The 20106-nt window shown below is 44.3% G+C and overlaps 1 protein-coding gene across 4 annotated transcripts in view; it reads right to left on the bottom strand.

The window, feature by feature from the left end:
- Window positions 1-620: 620 nt before the first annotated feature.
- HSPBAP1 (HSPB1 associated protein 1) overlaps window positions 621-20106 on the bottom strand; it is a 36459-nt gene continuing 16973 nt past the window's right edge. For 3 of the 4 annotated variants that reach the window (XM_075693829.1, XM_075693826.1, XM_075693830.1), the window contains 4 exons: window positions 16801-16933; window positions 16617-16736; window positions 16447-16554; window positions 621-936 (listed from right to left, as the gene is read on the bottom strand). In XM_075693829.1, the coding sequence (XP_075549944.1) occupies window positions 634-936; window positions 16447-16554; window positions 16617-16736; window positions 16801-16933 (664 nt within the window). In that variant the 3' untranslated portion in view covers window positions 621-633. Of the gene's footprint in view, window positions 937-3593; window positions 3673-16446; window positions 16555-16616; window positions 16737-16800; window positions 16934-20106 lie in introns of all 4 variants that reach the window. The other variant, XM_075693828.1, reaches the window with a different exon arrangement.

The raw sequence follows: 20106 nt of genomic DNA, 5'->3' as shown, positions 1-20106 counted from the left end.
CCGTAGTATGTGTTGAAGAAAAATCTGCCCACTGAGCAGGTACTGCTGAACATGAAGGAGCAAGAGATCATGACGTACTGATATCTAAGCTTCACAATTACGGTGGATGAAGAATTGCACTAAACGTGGTGAGATACCGGGTGTGTTTTTTTCAATAATAAGGTGTCACACTGATTACAAATAATCACAGATGTACTCCAAGGGACAATATACATACATGGGCACTGATATCTTGATGAACAATCCCGTGAGAATAATTTTACAAGAAAGACCTTAGACAATCAGCAACTTTAATTATGCAACGTAAATGTGGGATTTAAACATGTCAATTATAATGTTATTGTTAACTAGCTGACTGATTATTGTGGTTTGCCATGCAAGTTATGTCCGCCTGTACCACTGTGCAGGCTATTTCGCATAGTATCTGTTACAGGAGATTTTCTTTCCTGTAACTGCAAAAGTTGACAGAAATGTTAAAAAAAACTATGTATGAACATTTGTAAGCACTATTTCACAGTGTGGAGCTGGCTGCCATATACAGGTTATCACTGAAATAAGGTTCATGTGTAACTCTAGCTTTATAAGCCATGCAGATAAGTAAATACAGAATTTCATTTATAGGGAGTGATCATTTTATTTAATAAGTTCTTTGAGTCTTTTTGAAATAACTTCTGCCACAGACGAATCGAGAAAACAGCTGATGATGCGTCTCGACGAAATTACATCTCTGCCAGCAGCTTGTCTTCTGTCCGAGTGGCACTTGTGCAACAGTGTGGAGCTAGTTCTACTTGCGTAGTCTTCCCAGTTGAAACGTGAAACACATGTGAATGGAAGTTCTGTGACTGGTGATGCACAACCTTGTGCGATATCCTCCATATGATGAGGCTGCACAAGCCTCTGCAGGTAGGCCAAGTTTTGTTCAGGTGATGTTAGCTCCTGCAAAACAACGGTTTATATGTATTGGAACCATCCCCTCTGAGGGGGCAGAAGCATTGAATGATGGACGGATGGATGGATAGATCGGATTTTGTGCCCTCACATGGACTACGAGTGATGCCATGGTAAAGGGCTAAGGAATAACTTTAAAGGGACACCGAAGAAAAATAATAGGTTCAACTAGATTGATAAATTAGGCTTCCATGGCAACAAATTCATCATAGCGAGAACAGAGCTTGAGAGCTTGTGTAAGCGAGAAAATGACGAAAATGTAAAATCGGAGTAGCACCACCTGTTGTCGACTGTTCTACCTCTCATGTGATGTCAGCACTCGCTGATTCACAGAAGGTGCCATAGAGGGAATTCACGTGGAGATTACGTCAACTTGTCCCTTTTAGTATGGGGTGGCTCAAATTGAGGAGCAGCAGTGGGATCTTTGGTGGCCATTTTATAAGCAACAAAGTGATATATTGGCACACAGAAAACAATGATAGCGCTCTAGATGAATAATCTATTGATCTAGCTCAACATAATTTATTCCTTTAGTGCTCCCTTTAAGACAAATATTTATCTCGGGAGCTTCTATCTAAATACGTCGGAACGGAGAAAACTGTTCTGCCTGGCGATCCCTCAGAACAAAGCGCGCTTCACTAGCAGACATTCAGGTGTCACGGGTGCTGATCACGCCTCACCGTTCTCTCAAGGCAACTCAATCAGCGTCACTTTAGTCTTATGGACAACAGTCATGTTCCAGATTTTTGTCTTTTCAAACGCCCAGAAATGACAGCTCACTTCAAGACAACAATGTCATCCTCTCCTAACCGTAACGAAGAGGCCAGTAATTGATGACAGGGCCATTGTCAAGGGCTTGCAGGAAAAGGACGTCAACAGCAGGCTCGCTGTTTGCCACATGGTTGCCTCGTATTGTGCAAAGTTCGAGACAAGTGGGGGTTCGGCAAAAAAAGTGGGAGTACTGCAAAAAGGTGGGACATTGGAAGAGGGCTGTTGTGAATGGTTCAGCATTTGTCATTGGCCAGTGAATTCCCTCAATGGGGGAAAGAGAGAAATAAATGGCATAAAAAGCAAATCCGCATGGCTGTGAGGGTAGGCTTGGACGTGCGACTCTAGAATGTTGTGTGCTCCGAGAGTTGGAGCCGATTTTGCAAGTCTTAATCATGTACATTTGTTTATAAACCTTTTTCTGTTCTCTTGAACATTGCTCAGGACCTTCCTCCCGGCACCTGGCACACCACTATCCATGGAACCTCCACGGCCGCACGGACCCCTGACTTTCACAACAGTGGCTGGCATCGGTTGGCGTTGGCTACATTGGTGTGGTCAGTGCTACGTATTTGCTTCTCTTTTTGCCAGACTCATTAATGCAGGCAGTCGGTAATGGTGTTCTGTGTTAGTGATATTGTATCGTAGACCAAGAATATAGTGTCTTGTGGGCTAAAGTTACTAGTAGGGAAGAAACACAGGGTGCACTGTATACGCATGGATAAGTTAGAAATCCAAGAACTCCTCAAAAGTCGTGAGCAGATTGGCATTTCGGTTGGCCCTACGAAAGGAAAAAGGTAACAATTAGAGCTTTTGCAAAATGAGGAGAGGAGTTGGGAGGACGCTGGTGAAGCCAGAAAAATGATTGCATTAGGAAAGGGCGCGAAGAATGAGAAATTCTGCAGTCTCATGATGCTAGCAATAAGGACAGGCAAGCTAGTGCCTGATGTTTGCTCTTCATTTTCCCAGGACTCTCTCTAGTACAAGAAAGCAGATGCTGGGAGAGTATGTGTTTTCTGGTGGGCACTGTTTTAGAAATTCACCTTTCTGGAAATTCAAATTTCAGTTTTAAGGAATCGTGAATTTTGAAGGCAAACAAATTCGCTATGGAGAAATTTGAAGTGCAGGACCTCCTTTTAATGTGCAAAAAGTTGGGCATTTCCGCCGGCTCTGCAAATACAAAAGCAGCAGTTCCTGACGTCATGAACGCAGAAGATGTGATGGTCGAGGAAGCTGACGAGGCTTGGGAAACTATTGTTGAAAGAAAGCAAAAGGCAGAGGAGTGTGAGAGGTGCGAGCGTGAAGCGGCAGAAAGACGCAAGCGTGAAGTATAAATGCACGAGAGGCACGAGCAGGAGGCAGCGTAATGGCATGCTCTTAGGATGGAAGAGCCTGAGCAGAAAAGCCAGATACTTAGATGGCAGACAGCATGATGCAAGCTCCACACTTTCAGAGCAGACGAGGATATAGTTAATTTCTTCGCCGGTTTTGAATGAGTGTGTGATAAAGAGCATGTCAGCTGGGACTTGTGGACCAAGAGATTACCAGTGCTAATCCGGTTTAGTATTGCTAACTATTTCATCAATTGCTTATCCTAGGAGAAAGTGCAAGGCTACGATAGGGCTAATAAGGCTTTGTTCAGACACTTCAGTCTAGCATTTCACGCCAACTTCATAGACCAAAAAGAGAGAGCAGCAGAACTCGCCGAGGATTACTGCATGTGCCAAAGTTTCCGTACTATGCCGCGACAATCAGAGAGGAGTGACAAAGCGATATCTGAATCCAGGAAGCAAAGGGTAACAAGCCTTTCCGCAGGAATTTTAAACCAGAGACTTCAATTTTCCCCATCCCGCACTAGGAGAAAGAGAGTGACATACCTAAAGTAGCGCAAGAAATGAAGGTGTCCGCTGATGGCGTGTGCGCGTTGGAGGTGCAGGAGAGAGGTGTGTGCTACAACTGCGGAGAAAAAGGCCACATGGCCAGGAGCTGTGAGAGGTGGGTCCGCAATTCAGGTGATAACAACCTGCAGCTGTTGAAGCTGTATGTGTGACAACTTTCAGTGAATGGCCAGGTGTGTCCGAAGACAGAAGTTTTGGCTAGACCACCAGAGCAAGTCAGCTATGGCTCTTCCATAGGCACTGACTACGGGGGGGGGCTCCAGGGCCCGAGTCCCCTCTGGAGTTTTCCAAGGGGGGGACTGAGCCTTCACTGGGCGATGCAGAAGCCCCCTCCCTCCCCGCAGACACACACACCTAAAGTGCCATTACCAGAGCTTTTTCACCCACATCATTTGCAGTTTCTATTGACTTTCTTTGACCTTTTCACTTGAAATTTTACTGGGGCTCATAAATAGCTTACTGCATCATTGTTGGTGCGAATGTGCATGACTTTTAATTCATACTTTCACTTTATTTAGAGAAATTCTGACAATAGGAGCACACACGCATTAGAAGCACTAGCAGCGGCTGCCTCATACGTATTTTGTCACTTCAACATTCTGTTTTAAATTTCTGTAAACACCATGCACATACACAATATAGTTAAGTATGCACACAGGACTAAGGTTATTATATTTTTGAAAGAGATGGAGGTAGCAAAAATTATTTTTAAAAATATGGATAGCCTATGCGTAGAGAATGAATATGTTGCTGTATGTTCACCACACTTTAAACTGCTTTGCGTACGTTTCTGACCATTAAAAAAAAAAACCATAGACTTTAGTGACCCCTTCGGCAGAGTCTTATCAATGGTGTGTGAAATGCACGTGAATGTTGTGTGTCTCAGTATCTCTTCTCTTTCCAGTAAGCAATGCTAGAGACTCACGAAAAATAAAAAAAGCATTTCTAATAATTTACAACATTTATTAAGGATGGAAACATGGTCACTTGCATGCAAAGGTGATAAATATATACAGACTGCCCCACTATCGTGCACCAAGATTTTAAAAAATATAGCAATGCGTTACTCGAAGAAAACCTAGTGCATATTGTACAGTGGAGTAGGTGCCAGTAATGTTTCGTTAGAGATTTAATTAGCTAATTGTAATTCATTATCTAACTTGAGATGTACTATCCTGATTATTAAAGTGTCAATGAGGCATTTGAAGGCACAGCCAAGGGACATTAACTGCGGTATTTTTAGCAATGTACTAATCGCATGCTAATTTTTTTCCGACTGATAAATAAACCCTGCAAAACTGCGCTTCCTCCCGGATTATAAAGCAGCACCCTCAAACAGGCTCCTTCTGAGTTATCCAGAACGAAACAAAAGAAATAAAAACATCGTGATCAAGCTAGTGCCTTATCTGCCATGCCCCAGCCGAAAAAAATGTAGCGTTTGGTTTTAGTTGGAAACAAGCTGTGATAGCTGTTGTCTTAGCATAGATAAAGTGCATGGATGCTTTTTTTTTTGCCACAAAACCTATCACCAGAAAAGCAAATTGACTATGTCAGTTCAAAGGTTTAAAGGTGCGTTTTATTTTGTCCCAGTCACCATGCCTTTCTCTGATGAGCAGAATGAAAACATGATCCTTGTCTAGGGATCTGCAAATGGCAACATGAGGAAGGCCGCAAATATATATATATATATATCAGTCATGGAAGTGTGGCAGTAGACCAAACGCATCGACTGTCATAAGAAATTATGAAAACCTGGGACAAACCGGCAGCTTCAAGAAACAGCTGCAGAGGACTCCATCTTTGAGTCCTAGCCTATGCATGGATGTTCTAACATATATGGCCTCATGCTAGCATGCGGAACATGGCTGCCCAGGCACCAATTTCTAAGCCATCAGTTTGAAGGATTCTAAATGATGGCCTTTCACCCATACCATCTTAACCAACACCAATGCTTGGAAGATAGGGACCTGCAAAATCGTCTAGATTTCTCAAATCGGGTCCTCACAAAAGCCGATGAGTCACCGGACTTTTTGAGCGACATCCTGTGCACAGATGAAGCCAATTTTCCCAGAAATGCCTAGGTAAATTAAACATAATGCACACTATTGGAGTGACTCCAATCCACACTGGGTATAGCAGACACGGCACCAGTACCAGTGGTCGTTCAATGTGGGGTGTGGAATTTATGCCAGTGCTACTATCGGTCCCATCTTCTTCAATCCCACATTGACTGGATAGGGCTACATGGATGAAATACTTGGTGGATGAGTTCCTCCGCGAAGTACCGCTGTCACATCTATGGTATCAGCAGGATGGGGCAGCTGCACACAGCAGCAGCTGAGCACGAAACTGGCTAGATGCGACTTTTCATGCACAATAGATTGGACGGGATGGGCCTGTAAATTGGCCGGCTAGGTTACCTGACCTCTATTTGAGGTTATGTGAAAGATCGTGCGTACATGATCAAGATGGACGTCAGATTAGTTCAAGCCAAGAATAACGGATGTCTGCCGTAGAATTCCGGCGTCGGTCATCAAGAAAGCCACTGAAGATGTGATAAAGCGGACACAGTACTGCGTATCTGCAAAAAGAGACCTATTCGAACACTTTCTCTAGGCAGCAGCTGGTGTACAACGGAGATTACGAATTCAAAGATAATAAGGCCACACTGAAATATGATGTTCTTTCTTGATTTTTTTTTTTTTTGTGCCGACATTGTGATTTCCAATTCGGCTCATTTAGAAGTGGTATATCTACTTTCTTGAAGGCACCGGTTTTGCCTTTTGTCTGCACGCTGGTCACTTCCTGGTCTGTTTATTTCGCTTTTATTTTTTGACGCAAACCTGTTTTTGCAGCACGTATAGACTTTCATGAAAAACTAAACGGTCACATTAATTTGGCTTTGGTCCGAAGCAAGTTTCTGCCGCAAAATACAGCTTTGTGCTGACTCTTTCGATGCAATGCGAGCAATGCCAGGATTTTGAAACATTTTGTGCTTGTTTCATTGCTTTTCGCATTTCGTGCATAGTCAGAGTGGCACTTTGGCTGCGTTGTCAAGGGGCTTTTGTTGTCAATGTGATCAGTTGGCCTTGAGAGACGGACAAGTGTAACGTAGAAATTAGAGGAAGGAACAGCTGCAAAGCTGCAAGACCTACTGTGAGTGCTCCTTCCGTACCATTATCAAGGTGATACACTACCTCTTCGGGTTTGTGACAGGCAGAGCAGTTGCTTGCAAACAGCTTATTTGAGGGCGCTGCTTTATGATGCAGTCAGGAGCACACTCACATGGTATTTTTCATACTTCGTGAGGTTTCTTTGCCATTCAGAAAAAATTGTACACAATTAGTATGTCGCTGAAAACACCGCAGTTGATGTCATTTTGGGCACCTACAAATGCCTCATTGGCACTTTGAAAATTAGGACAGTAGTTCTCGAGTTAGGTAATTAATTGCAATTACCAAACTAGATCTCTATGAAGGTGTGAGAATACAGCTGTATTACGCCCCGTTTTGTTAAATCCTTTTTTCCACAATCTGTGACAGACTGGAATTTGTTACCGGAGGAATGTGTTTCAATACCTGACAATCACGATTTTTATCCCTGTCTGTGTTTGTGACAATGCATTACTGTGTTAATTTTCTTTTAATTCTCTATTGCGCTTGAAAATGTTCACTTATTGTGTGCTCCCACCTTGATGTTACCTTAATTTATACATCCTTTACTTATTTCTGTGAATGGTTTAATACATCTTTCTCTGTCTCCCCTGCGATAATACCTTCGAGGCGATGCAGGTATTTTCTAAATAAATAAATATCAGTAACGAAAGAATTACTGGCGGCTACTCCACTGTAGTGGAAACAATATGCACTAGGTTTGCTTCGAGTAACCGAACTGCTCTTCTTTTTAAGTCTTGGTGTATGATAGTTGGGGAACACTGTATAATTCACTCAGTAACTGAAATGAGGCCAAGCTGGATTCACTCGAAATAACAACGAACAGCAGTCATGCGCAGCAGCGCATGACTGCTCACAGAAAAAAAAACTCACAGAAAAAAAACAAAAAAGGAAGAGAGGCTGCAGTTTCACCGGAAAGGCGAAGCAGTATTAGTGATAGCCAAGTATGTGACAATTACACGAAGCAGGATTACACCACCGAGAGGACTCAGGCTGTGAAATTGAACTGTCTCCTACTATGAGGTCTTGTATATACTGATAAAACGCTGTCACTTCAGCGCTGAATTCTTCGAGGTAACACAAATTTTCTTTAAGTGCAAGACAAGAAATATATATATATATATATATATATATATATATATATATTGTTACGTGAAGGACGAGTCAGTGAGATGAGCAACTATTTCCAGCTTATATTTACAACAGTGGTTGCAGCGCTGACCGGTTAGATTCACAGGGCGAGCCCAGTTTGTTCTTCCTCTACTTTTCTCGAGTGATGGCACCCACGCGCTTCGTTCAAACAAGCAAATACCACACGCGTGTAGCATAAACCCCCAGCGGCAAAAGCGACGTCCCGGAGCATCTAAATGTCATCACTGGAAGGGTGATACTGCTTCAGTCGTGTAACGTGCACAATATCACTGGACTGGGAAGAAGATGGGGCGTCAGGGGCGATCTCGTTGGTGACGGGAGTCACGGCACGAAGCACTCGGTATGGGCCTGTGTAACGAGACAGCAGTTTTTCTGACAGGCCGACCTGACGCGACGGAAACCATAGAAGCACCACAGAACCAGGCGGGAAGTGCATGTCTCGGTGTCGCAGGTCGTACAAGCGCCTTTGCCTCTCTTGGCATTTCAGAAGGCGGTCAAGGGCAATTCCCCTTGCATGGGCGCAGCGGGCGATGGCGTCCAGTGCATATTCACTGGTTGGTGCCGCGTGAACAGGGTGGGGTTGTGTTGAGGGACAGTGCTGGTTCTCGGCCGAACAGAAAGAAAAATGGGGAATAACCGACTTTGTCGTGGCGCGAAGAATTATAAGGAAATGTGACCAATGGTAGAGCTAGGTCCCAGTCAGTGTGGTCTGAAGAGACATATTTCGCAAGCATGTCTGTGAGAGTATGATTGAGACGCTCTGTGAAGCCATTTGTTTGCAGATGATATGATGTGGATAGCTTGTGCCTCATGGCACAGAACTGCAGGATGTCCGCAATAACTTTTGATAGGAATGTCCAGCCACAGTCTGTGAGAAGTTGTCGCGGAGCTCCATGTAATAAAATCACATCGCGTAGAAGAAAATAGGAGACGTCTGTGGTGCAGCTTGTAGGAAGCACTCAGGTGATGGTGTAGCGTGTGGCATAATCCATGGCCACAGCAATCCACCTATTCCCGGAGGTAGAAAGAGAAAAAGGGCCAAGTAAGTCCAAACCAACCCGAAAGAGTGGTTCCGCGGGAATGTCGAGTGGTTGAAGGTACCCAGTAGGGATCGTCGATGGTGTCTTGCGTAGCCGCCATTTCTCACACGTAGCTATGTATCTTTGAAAGTAGCGAGCAAGCCCTGGCCAAAAGAAGCGTCGGCGGATCCAGGCATAGGTATGTGACACACCCAGGTGACCGGCAGTGGGAAGGCAGTGAAGTTCGTGGAGAACAGCTGAACGAAGGTGGTTAGGGATCACAAGGAGTAATGCAGGGCCGTTGGGGTGAACATTGTGCTGGTAGAGTACGCCATCTTGAAGTGTGAATAAGCGAAGGGAACTGTCGGCGAGTGACGATTCCAGGCAGTCAATGATGATACGCAAGGACGGGTCATGGCGCTGCTTGTCGGCGACATGGAACAGTGGAAAAACAGAGAGAACACAGGCGTCGGTGTCAGCATCAGACGTAGAGATCGCATCTTCGACTGGGTAGCAAAAGAGGCAAGCTGCGTCCTGGTGTTGGCGTCCCGACTTGTAAGTCACTGTGTAGAGATATTCCTCTAGTCAGAGGGCCCAACGATCGAGCTGGCCAGTAGGATCCTTGAGTGACGAAAGCCAACAGAGCGCATGATGGTCTGTGATCACTGAGAAGGGCTTGCCATATAAATATGGGCGGAACTTTGAAACAGCCCAGACATTCGCGCTCAGTAATGGAATAGTTGCGCTCTGCAGTTGTCAGGAGCCGGCTAGCATAGGCTATGACGCGGTCGTGTCCGTGTTGACGTTGTGATAAGACGGCGCCAATCCCATAACCACTGGCATCGGTTCAGACCTCTGTAGGTGCAGACGGGGTAAGGGGGCCAAGACCGGGGGATTGGTGAGAATCGTGATAAGGCGTGAAAATGCGGCAGCCTGAGGGGAACCCCATGTAAAAGGCATGTCTTTCTTCAGAAGTTCAGCGAGTGGCCGAGCGACTGCTGCGAAATCTTTCACAAAGCGTCGGAAATAAGAACAGAGCCCCACAAAACTCTGGATTTCTTTGACAGACTAAGGTACAGGAAAAGCCGTTACCGCTTGAACCTTCTCCGTGTTGGGTTGTACTCCGGAAGCATCGACGAGATGGCCTAGCACTGCAATCTGTCCGCGCCCGAAGTGGCACTTCGATGAGTTTAATTGGAGCCCAGCCTTGCGGAAGACGTCAAGGATAGCTGCGATGCGCTCAAGGTGCGTCTCAATTGTAGGAGAGAATACAAGGACGTTGTCGGAGGTAACAAAGGCAAGTTGACAATTTGAAACCTTTAAGCAGAGAGTCGATCATCCGTTCGAACGGGGCAAGGGCATTGCATAAACCGAACGGCATAACCTTAAATTGGTAGGGGCCATATGGTGTGACGAAAGCGGTCTTTTCTTGGGCTTGCTCATTGACGGAAATCTGCGAATAACCAGATCGAAGGTCGATGGATGAAAAGTATTTGGCACCGTGAAGACAATCAAGAGCGTTGTTGATTCGTGGTAAAGGGTAAACATCCTTTTTAGTAATTTGGTTTAGTTGGCGGTAATTAATGCAGAAACGCCACATGCCATCTTTCTTTTTGACGAGCATGACTGGTAATGCCCAAGGACTCAACGAGGGTCCAATAATGCATCTGACGAGCATCTTGTTGACTTCCTGCTGAATAACTTGCCGCTCTGCCAAGGACACGTGATACAGTCGGCGGTGAATGGGAACAGCACCACCAGTGTTTATCCGATGCTTAACAGCGGACGTATGACCAAGTGGTCGATTGTCAGTGTCAAATATGTCGCGGTAGGAAAGCAAAATACGATATAGGGCGGCTGGAACTCGGCGGCCAGCAATTCCTATGCGAGCAGTGCACATACCCCTGACGGCAACAGTGGCACCATTGGCGACGCGTAAGGCTCGAGTGATGACGGTGGCATTGACATTAGAAACATCGTTATATACGAGCAAATTGATGGCATCGTCCGCGATGCCTTTTACAATATGGCCCACCTCATCAACCTCGGTCCCATGCATGTCGAATTTGTGGCAAAGCGTGAGCACTTCCTGTATGTAGGAGACATACGATTCGGTCGCTGACTGGACACGGGTGGCAAGCTCTTTTCGCGCAGCCTGTTGGTGACCTGGCGAGTTGCCAAATAGGTCGCGAAGCCGCTCTTTGAAAATGTCCCAGCTGGAGAGCTCGCCCTCGTGGGTGCGAAACCAGACACGCGGTGTCCCATCCAGATAAAAGATTACATTGGCAAGCATAATGGTAGGGTCCCAGTGGTGGCTTTGGCCAACATGCTCATACTTGCTGAGCCAGTCGTCAGCTTCAACGTCATTTTGGGAGGAGAATGTCCCAGGATCACGAAGACTATGAACCGAACGTACGTTGTGGTAGGCACCACAGGTGTAGATGGTGATGGGGTGGTTCCATCGGAAGCCATGGCTGAGAAGATGATGGTGCGGCCACTTCGGAGCTCCGTAGAGAGGACGGGGAATGTTCCACGTCCATCACAATAGTATGCGAAGGATGAGTCAGTAGGATGAGCAACAATTTACAGGTTATATTTACAACAGCGGTTGTAACGCTGACCGGTTAGATTCATAGCGCGAGCCCAGTTCGTTCTTCCTCCTCTTTTCTTGAGTGATGGCGCCCCCGCGCCTCGTTCAAACAAGCAAATACTACATGCGTGTAGCAATATATACATATATATGCATACAAAATTAAGGGTTTCGCGCCAGACCCGAAGGTATAATATTAAAAAAAAGAGAAGAGAGGAACGTTAAGGCATATTTTTTTACTGACGTTTCGGCCAGAGGACCGGCCTTCGTCAGAGTCATATATATATATGGGGTTCGGAAAACTGGTGAGCTCCCCCCCCCCCTCCGAATTATGAAAGGTCTCCGCCTATGGGTCAGAGCAAACGCTGATAGAACAAGGAGAACCCTTCTCCAATATGGGAGCTTTAAGGGAAGGGCAAAAACACTGGAGGAGACTCCAAGACTGAGAGGCATATTCCCTATCGAGCAGCGATCGGAGGACAATGGAACAATTCCAAGGCAGCTGCGTGCACTCACGAGTCAAATGTGTTAGTAGTAGGAAGAGAGGGGAAAAAATTGGAGGACGCTTAAGCTTCGCCTTCAAGAGTGGAACCCGAGAGCGTTCCCGGCCACCCGCCAAGGGGTGTAAGACAATGGGCTACGGCGCAGCGACTACGCGCCCCGCATCGGACGCGGTGAGCGTCGAGCAACGCAGCGTTCGGCGCGACAACGAAATGTGCGCCTGAGCCTTAGAAACAGCGCGTTCACTAGAGGCGCTTTTGTACCGCTTTGAAGCATCGAACTCGTGGCTCAGTGGTAACGTCTCCGTCTCACACTCCGGAGACCCTGGTTCGATTCCCACCCAGCCCATCTTGGAAGTTGCTTTTTATTTATGAAGTGCCTGCCGTGATTTATCGCTCACGGCCAACGCCGCGGACGCCGACACCGACGACACCGGCTTTTCTGCGACACGAGCTCCTTAACGCTGTCGCGTTAAAAGTAGAGAGCGGCGGTTTGCCGCACAAGAAACAGAGCACCCGTAAGGCCAAGTGTGTACAGAGGCGGCAGGTTCGGCCAGCCTACCGGAAAAAGTTTCCTATTTATTTTCGAATAGGTCAGAGCAAATTTGTGAAACCAGAGAGGGTAACAAAATTTCAAGTGCGTGTGCGAATGAGGCAAAACAGAGAAAAGGCGTAGGCACAAGAAGAGAAAGCCAGAGGTGGTCAAGGTTAAGGTGTCCAGAATCAAACATGCTAAGCGCCAAGGCGACAAAGGTAAGTGCACGAACCTAAGGATCCAGCTGGAGACCGTGAAAAAGTGAAGGAGGGTAAATCCCAAGCTTAGGCATTTGTGGAGATCGAGGATAGGCGTGACGCACATCACGAAAAGGAGGATTTCGCGAAGATTCAGGCATTGTAACTGTCGCCTACCCATATTGCGTGCATCTCATTGTAAGCAGAAGGAGAAAGGGAAGTGTTCTGTGGACTGCTACAAGAGCTGGTCACTCGCAGGGGCAAAGAAAGGCAACTGCTTAGCACATAAGGTGACAGTGCACCCGGGGGTCTGTGAAGGTACCCCTCTTCCAGTACTTGGAGGCTGCTGTCCTAAAGTTGCAGCTACGAGGTGAGTCAAGCAAATTAGCGGTTTCTGCATTCTTCGAGACCGCACCTCGCGAAAACCGCATAATGCGCGACCCTCTGGAGCTCGCCTGAAAGGGTTCGTTTGAGGCCCGAGAATAAAGAAATCAGGAAGACGCGTTGGAAATTGTTTTGTTCTTTTGTATTAATGCTGTATTCAGCTTAGTTACGTGTTGAACACTGAGAAGCATAAGCAATACCACAAAATTTTGTTAGGTTGTTAGAATTTTGGTTCAGGTTAGTTCCCCAATTTCAAGTGGAATGTTTACGTGACGACATGTGTAGCATTGGAAGGCAAACAGTGTCAGTGTTGCATACAGTTTGGAAAGGTCATGCACAGGTTGATAAGTTCTGTTTTTACGGGAGTTCATAATGAGTCATGTTTTATTTGGTAGGAGTGTTTTTTGGAGGCATGTTTTGTGGACTGAGTTCATGAGCTTTCATTTCTTCGATGATATTACATTTTTTGAACGTTTTAGGAGCTTTTGTTGGACTGAAGGCCTCATTATGCCAACCTGGTTTAATGAAGGCACTAAGTAATCAATTCTTTACGAAGTGGACCCTCAGCTCAAATGCCAGCTGGATGTAGAACTTTTGAAAAGTATCGAGACACTAGTTTGTCGATTGCGCTTTTGCGGCCGCATGGACTCCCAACTTTCACAACAAAACATAGGAGTACAGATTTTTGGGCTAGTTGGTTCGTTGCAGTAATTGAGGTCATAGTACTGAATTGACATGAACAAGAAAGACAACAGGACGTGCGCTAGTGCATGTCTTGTCATTTCTTTTTTGTCATTGTCAATTCAGCACTATGACCTCAATTATACTGGAGAAAGCACTTTTCTTGGCAACCACTGCACTAATTTTGAAGAATGTGGTTGCATTTAAAGGGACAGTTAAAATCTAGTTACAGTAAGACGGATTTCTTTTTATTATATGATCAAGTCTTCAGAATAGTTATTGATTATTTAAAAAAAGTAGAAGTATGAAGTTTACAACTTATGTAAACTGCACCTAATACATTTCGACGGGACTAAACTGATGTATTATGCACAACTCTATACTATGCCACTGACATGTGAGCAGGACTTTTACAAAGCACCTGTAAATACTGTCACAACATCATGTAAGCTGTAAAATATAATATCAAATTCATCTGCTTTAGTTATACTCTAATGGATGCAGTTTACATAACAATATCTCTTTTGGTACAGAGTTACTGATTTCTAAACTTCACGCATAATTTTTTTTTCAGCTTAGTGATTTTCAACAATTTTAATATTTCAGGTCCCATATAATGAAGTTATGTTTCTAGGGTTGCTAGAATTTAACTTTTCCTCTTAGATACAACAAATTTCATACAAATTGATCCAGCGATAATCTCTAAAGAATATCTACATTTTACATTTTTTACATATAAACTGCTGAACATTTATGCTCCTGATGGCATTTTCTAAATTTCCAGCAAGCAAGTTCCATGAAGATATTTTATAACTTATAACTAAAGAGCAAACACATAGCAACAAACAGAAGGAGAGACTGAAGGAACTCAATGCCTTGTTCCATGGTGTCACTTTGTAGTTTGTGCTAAAGTTATAATGCAGTACGAACAAGACAAATCCTCCACTTTTTTTAAAGAAAGCATACCTTTATAGGTAGGAAAAAATAATGGATGCTCAGGCAACTGATTTAAGTACATTATGAGGATACAGTGTCATGAGGCTGTGATGGTGAAGAGACACAAACAATACCACTAAGAGTAAATAAAGAATCTACTAACTCTTTAATGAACGAACATGTACCCAGAAAGCAAAACAATGCACAAGTGACAACAATAGCTGCGAATACAAACGGTGGTAATTGAAATCGAATTATGCTGCTCAAGCCTGTCTACGATATAATAGATGCATCACTGCACATACCAGAGCAATCACTGATGCTTTCACAAGTTCAAGATGGCACAACACTATTCCCATCACATGTGCAATCTGATGAGGGCCGCATAATATCTTGCAATTAAAATGACACTGTTTTTGAAGTTTGATACTCAGCGACCATGTCTTGAAAGAGAGCGATAACATGATGACAGTCATCTTTCTGTGAATGTGACAAGTGGCAAGAAGTAAAACAATGGCAAGATCTGCCTCTGTCATTAAAGGCCAACTGCAACAAAATTTTGGAGTGCGTAAAATACCTTGTTTAAGATGATGCAGATGTAGAGGAACCTCCGTGCAAAAATTTATGTTTGAAATACAAACAGGAGTATCACAATAAGCTTGCAAACATAGCCATTTTTGATACTGAAACTGACAAGAGTACCGCCATTACTGCTTGCTGAAAGTGACGCATTACTTACTGTGCGACTCCTCACCCTGACCTCTGTAATCTTGGAGGCCACACTACAGCACAGTGCTGATATCGCAACCTTCCATGGGGTGCTGCAAGGCGCCCTCTCCACAAGTGAGATGCCCAATCGCATGCACTCAGTGATCTCTGTGGTTCTACAGGCACAGCTATGTGAGCCAGCCCAAGTGCCTGGCACGCGCAGCTGAGTGCAGCGTGCTGGGACTTGCATCATAGCGACATCACCAGATACACACATCGCCTGCTTAGGAGTTGTTTAAAGACTGCTAACAAAAGGCTAATTACCAGCTCTGTGGCTCTGCCAAGATTGGTTCAGTAGTATATACTATTCATTTGTAACAAACTTAGCCAAAGAGTAATTTTGTTGCAGTTCCCCTTTAAAAGACACTTACAACAGCTATTCCAAATAGGGTATAGTACAAAGCAATAGCGATTTCCTCAACTGATCCTTAAAATGTTAAAGCAAAATTGCTGCGCGACTGGTTGCTCAAGGCACTTTGCGTGTATTCGCGGGATTCTTTCACGCTCGAAAAAACACTTTTATGTAGCCTGTAACAGGAGTTTTTCATGTTGCTCTACAATTTTCTCATTGACATTTTCCATCCACTTATATTAATTTGAGAACTTGATTCATTAAGACTAATGATCTAATTAAGGCAGAATGAAAAGAGTATTCCAAGTATCTCCAAGCGACGGCAAACAACATTATTTTGGTTCTGTCCAGCTATGTGGAATTTGCATATTTTTAATGTTCGGCTCAAGTTACATGGTACAGCATATACGCACGTGCACGCACGCACACACGCGCGCACGCACGCACCGCCTACAGGGTGGCTGGTACAAAAGTAAGGTGACCAAGTTTTTAGCAAACCGGCAGGGTAATAGCATAGATGGAGACAATTAGTGACATGTGCTTGCCTCATTTGTGTTCACCCATTGCTCAGCCTCATCTTCATAGCATGGTATTAGTGCAGTGGCTAGAGTCCGTGTGACTGCTTCAAGCAGCTGGAAGTCCTTGTCTGTGTCCTGTGAACAAGTGAACTTTTTCAGTTGGCAAGACATGGCAAATTCAGTATGCGTCGTATTACCATAGGAATCCATGTATTGATGCTGAGTGCATCTGTGAGACAAGAAACATAATGCCACCAATGGTGCGGAACAAGCAGGACATCTCCAGGTTCTAGCACCACATGGTAAGGTCTTGTTGACTGGAACAGCACACATAATTTCACACATTTTCTATTCCGGGATTAGTGTTATAGATTTGCCTACTTGAAGTTCAGGAAATGTCACAAAGTCAACTTCTCCGAAGTTGACCATGCTGAATATGCTGGACTCCTCGAATGGTATTCTGGTTGGATACAGACAGCTGCCATCCTTTGGTGGAAACATTGTCCATGATTTCCTGTAAATTTTAAACATTTAAGTTGTATTCTGCCATCTTCAACTGCTCCAAATATGGTGCTGTGAGGCCGCTGAACTGAGTCAAAGTGTGTGGTCATAAAGCTACTTAAGTAACAGATAATTTTTTAATTAACATCACACAAGCATCAACTTGCCAGTAAGTTAGTACTCTACAGTGGATTCTTTGAACCTTAAAGGGCCCCTCACCAAGTCTGGCCATTTTAAGCTGACAAGTGCAGAGCATACATTGCGTGATAACGATCGTGTCTGCAAAGTATTACATTGCTATGCGCTGCGGAAAGATTTGAAATTTCAAACCGAACACCATTTTTCCTTCTCCTCGTGGCCGCTGTGCTCCTAGCTGGAGGGTGACGTACTCGTGTGCCTGCGCCTACATACTGGTGTCCACAGTGTGATGTCGCTCGTGGTGACACGTGAGTTCAAGAATTATTCAAGACAACATCTCTTATCTGTGCAATCTGTTGCTTGAATTGATGAATTGAAGTTTAGAGAAATAATAAAACACAGAAACAGAACGTCTGCATGTTTTTTGTTTTACTTCGCACCGAAACAAGAGAAATGTACTTCCGCTTTGTCTGCTTGTTCCCATGGTCGTGCGGTCACGTGTGCAGGTACCAAAACTATGCCATTTTCTCCTGTGTTCCAACGCGTGATCATGCTCTGCAATTCGCTTGTTCTGCCTCAGTATTTGTGTAGCATTGAATTATGCCGCTAGTCATGTTTCCTAGTGCACAGCACGCAAAATCGTGTGCTGCGCAAACGAGACAATGGCTCGCGTGTGACGCCATCAGCGCCAAAGAAAAAGAAAGCGAGGAGAAGAAAAATACGAAAGAGGGGCATGTGACGTATGTGTCACACCATCCTCGAGGTTTGGTATCGGAGAACGTAGGGAAGGAATTTCGCTTGCGGATGCTAGGTGGGGCGAGTGAAGGCAGCGCCTTGCTTGGCAGTGGTGCCCGCCTGCTGAAATCATGGGCTTGCGGCACTGAAATATTTGTATCTCGGTATTAATGAGCCGATTTAAAAAATGTTTGCGGCAGAACGCTCCAGAGAGGACACATAATAACTTCTAGCATACAGTCAAAATTTGCTATGGAGCCTGTGAGGGGCTCTTTAAGGTGGCCATCTATTAACAGTTGTTCATATTTGCTGGCAGGCTCATTTCAGTGGCAATTATGTTACATTTAATGTTTTCTGCCAAGAAGAATTGTGCAGCATAGTAACTTTTACAATTTGTGGTATTTGAAAGCACTGTCTCAAGATGTTGGCACTAGAACTTTTGGTCCTGATGCACATGTGTTCTAATGTCACCATTGACTTTGTAAAACCAGCTCTCTGGGCCCTCCGCTACCGCTTCAGTTTGAATTTACTGTTCTTTGCTTATTTAAAGTTACCTCCATGTTTTTATGCAAAATTGAACCATTTGTAAGACAGGAGAATAGAGAAAAGAGCTAGGCTCAGAAACTCTACCTTTACATCAGGGCCGCGCAACTCAAAACCAGCACCGAAATCAGCTTCTCCGAGAACTACATAGGCCACACTTTTCGGAGAAATGCAGATGTGTTGCTTGCTTTGCAGTTGAATACCAATATGAGTGGGGCTAGCAGCATGCTGAGAAGTCGATCTGACAATACTTTGTCGCATCATCATGAGCAACTTGTTATCTGTATGAGCCTAGTACCAATATCTGCACGTTGTTGGTGCCAGTGTTACCAGATCCAAGTAATGTGAATGTTGATAAATAAGGTGAACATGGCCAAGAACCAGCATCTGTTCACAGGGACTACTGCCTATGGTTGTCATTCAGTAGGAAAACTCAGTGGGGAAATGCGTGCTTGATTAAATTACATTGATGCTGTGCCAAGAATGCAGTTATGGCATTGATAGCCTGAGGAATGTGTTCAGTGGTAGTGCCTCTTTGCTACCCCTTGCCCAAATTCCTACATCTTTTTCAGATTAATATAGTTCAATTTTCATTTCTGCCCTTTGTACATGAGAAATGCAGAGAGCAGGAACAAAAAGCTTTGTCAATCGACAGCTTGATACGGATCACTGCCCTTGATGCTGCGGAATGTTCTAGGTTGAGAAATAAGAAAGTATTTAATATTCTATTCTATATATGAAGTCACTTTTTAAAAATATTTATAATTTAACTGTTCGAACCCCCTTAGTCATAAGATTTATCCTTTTTTTGTTGTTGTTGGAGGCACTGGTTTGCTTTTACGATTAAGGAATTGGACCAGTAGGCCTCCATGTTCATTTTTGCATACAGTGCAGAAAAAGTTGTAGGGGTATTAAAAAGCTGCGAGAAAGAGCTGGCAGCCTTTCTCGTAACATTGTGAATTCCAAACTACATGCAGAAAAATAATAACTGGCTCAGATATTACAATGTTGTCTGGCAAATGAGCAAGTTTTTTCACAAAATGCTCAATAAATTTTGCAGTGCCTCCTTCGATGTTTCTGCACGACACTTTGGTGCATGCTTCTCATGCTACGATATTGATCACAATAATTATAGGACGAAAGCTGAGGACTTGAAATAGTCTGCATAAGGAAGCAATATTTCTCCGCTGTAAGGCCCATAAAGGAAAAAGTGCAGTTAGTTACTTCAAAACGTATTGCAAAACTAAATGAAACTCCCTCATCAGCCACTGGTCGACCCAGAGGGGATGAAAATCCAGACATGCTCGCTAACAGTAACGAGCATGCAGTAAGAACCCCTCTCCCTAGTCTCTGTATGATTTGATAAGTCCCCCACACTACCCCGAAGCTACCTTGGATCTGCCCCTGTCATCAGCTCAAGCTTGCCAAGTAGCTTTTAGGTGAAGAAAAACTAGTTTCTAAGGTGCACTACACCTGAAGCATGATAAAATTTTGCGGTTAAACAGCAGGCCATTTCAAAACTATATAAATAAATACTGAACTTATTCAACTAACCTTCACAGTCACTGATATTAGAGGGGGCACACAGTAGACATACAGTCAGTCCTGCCTAAGAAAACTAACAGGTAGATAAAAGAAATTCTTTCCCCTAGTAAGTAAAGATACAGTGGTGGCGTGGAGCAGAGGTAGAACACCAGGCTTCTAATTTAAAGGTTGCAAGTCCGAATCCTCATCCATTCCACTACATTTTTCAGGCTTGGAGTGGTGCCC

This window comes from Dermacentor variabilis, chromosome 5 (assembly GCF_050947875.1).
Source record: "Dermacentor variabilis isolate Ectoservices chromosome 5, ASM5094787v1, whole genome shotgun sequence".
Classification (NCBI taxonomy): domain Eukaryota; kingdom Metazoa; phylum Arthropoda; class Arachnida; order Ixodida; family Ixodidae; genus Dermacentor; species Dermacentor variabilis.
Note: the sequence above shows the minus strand (reverse complement) of the source record. Positions and strands in the feature narration are given on the sequence as shown.